The sequence below is a fragment of the Gossypium hirsutum genome, chromosome A06, assembly GCF_007990345.1.
Source record: "Gossypium hirsutum isolate 1008001.06 chromosome A06, Gossypium_hirsutum_v2.1, whole genome shotgun sequence".
Taxonomy (NCBI): domain Eukaryota; kingdom Viridiplantae; phylum Streptophyta; class Magnoliopsida; order Malvales; family Malvaceae; genus Gossypium; species Gossypium hirsutum.
In genome coordinates this window covers 35,918,529-35,924,294 of record NC_053429.1, presented here as the reverse complement: position 1 = coordinate 35,924,294, position 5,766 = coordinate 35,918,529, and the positions used below count along the sequence as shown (strand labels likewise).

The following is a 5,766-nucleotide window of genomic DNA, read 5'->3' as shown; positions in this document are numbered from 1 at the left end:
TTACAAAAAAAAATTATTTTAATAATTTATTTAATTTTTTTCTCTTAACTTTTAAATTAGCATCTTTGTCAAAATAACTCAAAATAGATAATAAAAAAAGTTAATGTTGACCTAATAACATGTGTATTCTATTTAATTAATTTTAAAAAAAATTCTAAAAATATAGAATATTATTATAATTTTTATTATTAAATAAATTTTATAAATTTTATGTTTTTTAATAATTTTAATTTTTTAAAAATTTTAATTTTAATTTTAAAAGAATAATTAATTGTTGAATACCACCTATTCACCGTAATAAGGTTAATAAATAACTTTTACCTTTGGGAGTTGATTTGATATTGGATGAAAGTAAAGAAAAACTTAAATAAATAACAAAAATGATTTTTTTAATTATGGACTATAGAGACAAGTAAATCATTTATGGAAAAAAAAAAAAAACTCGCCCAGAGACGCTCTTGAATCTCAACTTTCTTTTTTTTTTTTTTTTAATGAAGAAACATGGAGGACCTGTGGTTGACACATTATAAAAGGGAATCATGGAGGTTTGAGGGTTTACGAAGGCTCATTAGTTTAAGAATGAGGCATTGCTCTCAGGGGAGGTGGCTGGTTCTATAAAGGTTGGTTGCTCCCCTCCTCTGATCGATAGCGAAGCCTATGATTTCACTCAACATATACCTTCATCTACAACAATAGCCCATTGATTGTGTACTAAAATCATCCATTTCAACACGCCCGCCATCTTCCATCATCATCGCCACCATCGTCGTTATCTTCTGCTTCTCAGTCTCTGCTATACTGTTTCTTTTCTACTTCTTTTTCTTCTCCTTCTCTCGAAAACCCCTCATCTCAACGAGGCAATGATGATTTTTTTCTTTGTGGGGTTATTAAATTCAGATTTTTGAAGAAAAAAAGGCCGTAGCTTGGCGGGGCAACTCTGGTTTTTGTTGCAGCCACCGGCTTTATTTCTTATCTGAAAAAAGGCGAATCTGAGCCTCCCCTGCCCCCTCCCCCCTCCCCCTCCCATTTTTCTCTTTTTTTTATAACCTTGTTTTCATTTGAAAGTTTAATTTTTTTTTATTGTGAGGTCAGTTGGGTGATTTGGGGTTTGCAGCAGAATTGGGGAATTTCTCTTGCTAGATCATGCTCTGCAGAATTGAAAGCATATCTTAATGATATGTTATTTATTTTCATTTGAAAGTTGAAAAATTTATTGCGAATCAGTTGGATGGTTTTGGGTCTGCTCTAGAATTTGAATTTCTCTGGCTAAAATGCATGAACCTTTTACAGTATGATTCTTACTTACCCTACCAAAAAAAAAGGTTCCAGAGGCTTTTGTTCAGTCATTTTGGGTTATTTGTTCAGTTTGGCTTGTTTCGGGTTTGTTGACTAGTGTTGTTAAATTGGATTTAAGTTCGAAGATCTAATTAAATCTATGGAACTGAGCTCTTTCTGTGCGCAAGGGCTCTATTGATATTACTTAAAGGGAAAATGGCAGTTTTAGGTCCATTTTTTTATGCATATGACGGAGGCAAGTAACTAAGTTCAGATATTTGATAAGCTTTCTGGATTTTAGGGCAAACTGAAGATGCGACAAGGTTTCATAGTTCGAAAGAACTGTGGTTTGCCTTTTTTTTCCCCAATGATTTTGGTCCTGAAATGACTATTGAGTTACCGCAGCTTGTAATATATAATATAGATGCATACACGTGTGTGTGTGTGTCTGTGTGTGTATGCATATTTCTTTTCCTTTGGACTTGATATTGTGCCTTCTTATATGTTATGAGAATGTGAACTTGTAGTCATGACTCATGAGCTTGCATGCAGAATCTGTAGCACATTGTGCTGTTGTTTCCTTGTTTGGTACCCTGTACTTTTGGTCATATGTGTGATTGCTTATCCATTTGCAGGGTTGGGCTGATCTGTCAATCTCTGGTTAGAAGTTTATTCTGTCTGCCTTATTTCTTTGTATTCATCTTTTTAATGACAATCGAAACCTTCGGCAGGACCATGAGATGGAGAAGCAATTTCATGGAATTCGGATTTGAAGTTGGGAAGAGGCTGGTGCGGAAGAGCACACCCCCGAGGGTGGGAGTCAGGCTCATTAAAGTTGTTGATTGAGCAGTTTTGTTGGGGCAAAAAGCCCTCAAATCTCCCACTTTTTCCATTTGTAGTTGCCTTAATTCCTTAAATGATACAATCATGTAATGAATTTTCACCTGTGAACTTTCTTTGTGGAACTCTTACTCTATAATATCATCCCAAGTTACTCTAAGTTCGTAATCTACGAAATATATATATATTCATGTCATGTTCTGTTCTGTTATCTTTACCACGAAGGCATTCATCAGATATGAGGTCAATTTTATGCCATTCTCTTTGTTCCATATGTATAATATTGCCATAACACATAACAATAGCCTTCTATCCTAAGAAGGACATATACATATTTTTTGGTCAAGTGACTCTAAGCTTGTAAAGTGCACCAGAACTAGCTTAATCCACGTATTTTTCCATTTTTCTTTGATCTGAATGTTGATAGTTTTTACATGGATCACTTTGTATCGCCAGTCATGCATGAAACTCAGACCAAGTATATATAAATTTTGTATATGATCTTTGGGATACTCTGATGGAACACTTTTTTGAGTCCTAGAATTCCCCCTACATATCTATGATATCTATCATTTTACAATCTCAGGGAAAGAGATTAAGCTGCAAAATGTACCTTTGGGTTGCCGTATACACCGTGAAGCAGGCTATCAAGAGGATCGATTCTTGGGAACAATGCAACAGCCCTTTTTCAAAGCAGCCACCCTTTTCTTGAATCTCAAGCATTTGTCGTGTTTTGGTTCTGTAATACTGGGGTTAGGAGTAAGTTGTTTTGATCTTCTGATCGAATTCATCTCCATTGCGTTTATGAACTGATTTAGGTGCTGAATGTATTCCGGATATGATTCCAGATTGCAATGGCCGCCTCCCTTCACCCATAAAGGCTCGTACTTTTCCTTCGAAAGTTCCCATAATCGCTTCCCATGAGACCAATCAACGGTCTCGTCGTTTGTACCCTGCAACCGTTAATTGACAAGCATGCATCAAGATATGCACGAGGAATAAACCGAAAAACACCTCGGTTCAAATGCAAATCAACATTAAATTCACCTACTTGATGATATATGGTATCTAGGAGGATTAGATCTAACACGGCGTATCTTATTTCAGTATATTGATAGAAAAGTTGTACGGAGGAAAATATACTTACATGCAAAACTAGAACCGGAGAAGTGACCCGCCGTATTTTGTCTATATTCTGCAAATATTTGGAGAGAACTTACTTGCTGCGAATCGAAATACTTTGAAGTTTGAAGTAGAATGATAGATTTTTCGTGTGCAGGACCAAAAATCAAACTTACTTTAAATATATCAAACCAAAATGTCATCTTAACAGGATACAAGACTCGAATGCCGGAAAGGATAGCACTATGAAGAACGACTCCTCGTAGTTTTGGTAAACGAGCAGCCAAGTGTAGAGTTGGTCCACTTCCGACGGATTGGCCGTAAAGTATTAAGTCTTCCTGCTTCACCCCGTATTCCTTCTGCAAACAATTGTACACTGCCTCTATGTCATAATATGTGTTGAGCTCAGTCGGCTATTGCAATAGCAGGAAAAAGAAAACAAGCAACTTATCAGGTGTCAAAATTTAGTCACAAGGGTAAATATATAATACATTTACAAGCAGTTTGAGAGTTAAATCCAAAACTGAAATACAAGAAAATAAAAAATGCATTGATCCTTTTTACCTTGCCAGATGATGCTCCATAGCCTGAATAGTCATAACTGCATGCAAAAAAAGATGTGTTTAGAAATGAAGTTTCCAAAGTCAATTATAATAACATCAAAGTTTGCATTTGATAGGTTATGCCCTGTAAAAACCATTTTAGCTATGATTTGGATGGAAAAAGAGAACTGTTTATTTCAGCCTTTTACATGCAATTCAATAGATAAAAATTACGAAACAACCGAAGTTTTCCAAGATTCATTTTCCCTTTTTGGGGGTAAAAATGACATGGATGAATTAATGCACAGGTGCAATGGAGATGAAGCTATTTCATGAAAGCATTGAATGGCATATGTATGTATGTATATCGTTATACCTACACTCAATGACCTCGCCTCACTTCCTGTCAACCTCGCTGACCAGAGCCACGATTTAGAGTCACAATGTGAGCTAAGAACACCAGCAAGCCCTAAACCTTGCGACCCAAGACCTTGAAAACGCACACCATAGGAATAATATCTTGTACATGCCTTTTCGTATGCCACCATATATTTGTGTTTTGACATGATAATCCATACCTACTAGAACAGGACATCAAGGAGTTGGCTGAATTTCAGGGAGTACGGGGCTAATATAAGAGCAACACATGACATTCGAGGAATCATCAAAGGCATTCCTTTTAAGATCCATGGACATCAAAACAAGGGACTAGTTCTCTCTCCTTTCACACTCTAAGCTATTTTTATTTCTTCTCTTGAATCTCGATTCCCTCAAAGGATCCCTATTCCAATCATACTCAATCACTTATGGCTCTCCATCCATCGGGAGCATTGTCACACACCTCTGTAAGCCAAGTAGTGTAACAACGTTTGTGTATATGTATATAGGGCTTATTTCAAACATTGGTAAAGTTGAAGGGTTCACGAATATGCAAACACGATAAAAAAACAATAGAGACATTAAACCTAAAAACACAAACTTTGGAAAGGAAATGAAAAATGAAAGAGAAACCAATATCAAAATCAATATCCCAAATTAAAGATTCAAAATTAAAGAAAACTATAGAAGGAGATGAAAATAAAAAATCCCAAATCAAGGAAAAAGGGATACCTCATAATATTGACCCTAAGGTGGGCTCTGAGTTCATAAAACAATTCATGCATTTGGCCAATATCAGCAGCATTGGCATGGGAATACAAAAGGGTGAACCTGGCAAAAGGGTGTCTCCAAAACGTGGCCACGATCTTGTTCCCACCTTTGGTGTCGATTAAATTGACATCCATGTTTTTGTCAGCCGTCACCCCCGGCATGACCAGCTTCCCATTTTCTTCCCCGCAAACTTTATACGTCGGTGGGTCTGGTGGGAAAAATGCAAGCTTTGCAGCCACATTCGACGTTACGTTCCCCATTTTCTTCTACAACACACGCATTATCAAATTGAGAAGAAAACTTTTCTAATAAATAAAACAAAACCGGTTTTTTATTTTCATATATGAAGCTGGACAACAACACATGCAATGAACATATTGGCAGAAGTACTTTTTTTTCCCTCCCTGTTTACCCTTTTCTTTTTTCTCAAATGCTTTGTTTAAAGGATAATGATTTTTGGTCTTTAAATTTTCTGTTAGTGATGGAGTTGTTTTCGGGTATTGGTCATAACTGGTGCTTCTTCTTCTTCTTCTTTTTTTTCTTTTTTTTTTTCCTTATGGGTTTTGTTTGTTTAATATATATATATCCAAAATACATATTTTTTGGTTAAATTATCCCCTATATTCTTTCAACATTTGAAATTTAGTTCCTACTATTATTTCTTATAGTGTTTGATAACTGAAATTTAGATTTCAAAATTTTAACTTTGAAATTTATAATTTACGAATTTATTATTTTATAATTTTTCTTTTGAAAATTAAAATTTTTGATTTAATCCAAATTTACTGTTTGGATAATTTAAATATAAATTTAGATTTCAATTAATTCTAATCTTTAA

The 5,766-nt window shown here is 35.1% G+C and overlaps 1 protein-coding gene across 1 annotated transcript; it reads right to left on the bottom strand.

Annotated features, from left to right (window-relative positions):
- Positions 1–491: 491 nt before the first annotated feature.
- On the bottom strand, positions 492–5,442 carry LOC107893658 (alpha/beta hydrolase domain-containing protein 17B). Its single transcript, XM_016818713.2, has 5 exons — positions 4,890–5,442; positions 3,802–3,838; positions 3,414–3,650; positions 3,263–3,310; positions 492–3,068 (listed from the first exon to the last, which is right to left on the bottom strand). The coding sequence occupies exons 1-5, from the start codon at positions 5,186–5,188 to the stop codon at positions 2,763–2,765; spliced, it is 927 nt and encodes a 308-aa protein (XP_016674202.1). The 5' UTR covers positions 5,189–5,442; the 3' UTR covers positions 492–2,762.
- Between the last annotated feature and the right edge of the window lie 324 nt (positions 5,443–5,766).

What these genes read in the sequence shown, in the direction of transcription:
- LOC107893658 (XM_016818713.2), bottom strand. Translation starts at nt 5,188, where the DNA reads ATGGGGAACGTAACGTCGAATGTGGCTGCAAAGCTTGCATTTTTCCCA. An exon ending in CTTAGGGTCAATATTATGAG is followed by an intron (nt 3,839 to 4,889) that starts GTATCCCTTTTT and finishes TTTTGCATGCAG; the next exon opens with TTATGACTATTCAGGCTATG. An exon ending in TTTGGTTTGATATATTTAAA is followed by an intron (nt 3,311 to 3,413) that starts GTAAGTTTGATT and finishes AAATATTTGCAG; the next exon opens with AATATAGACAAAATACGGCG.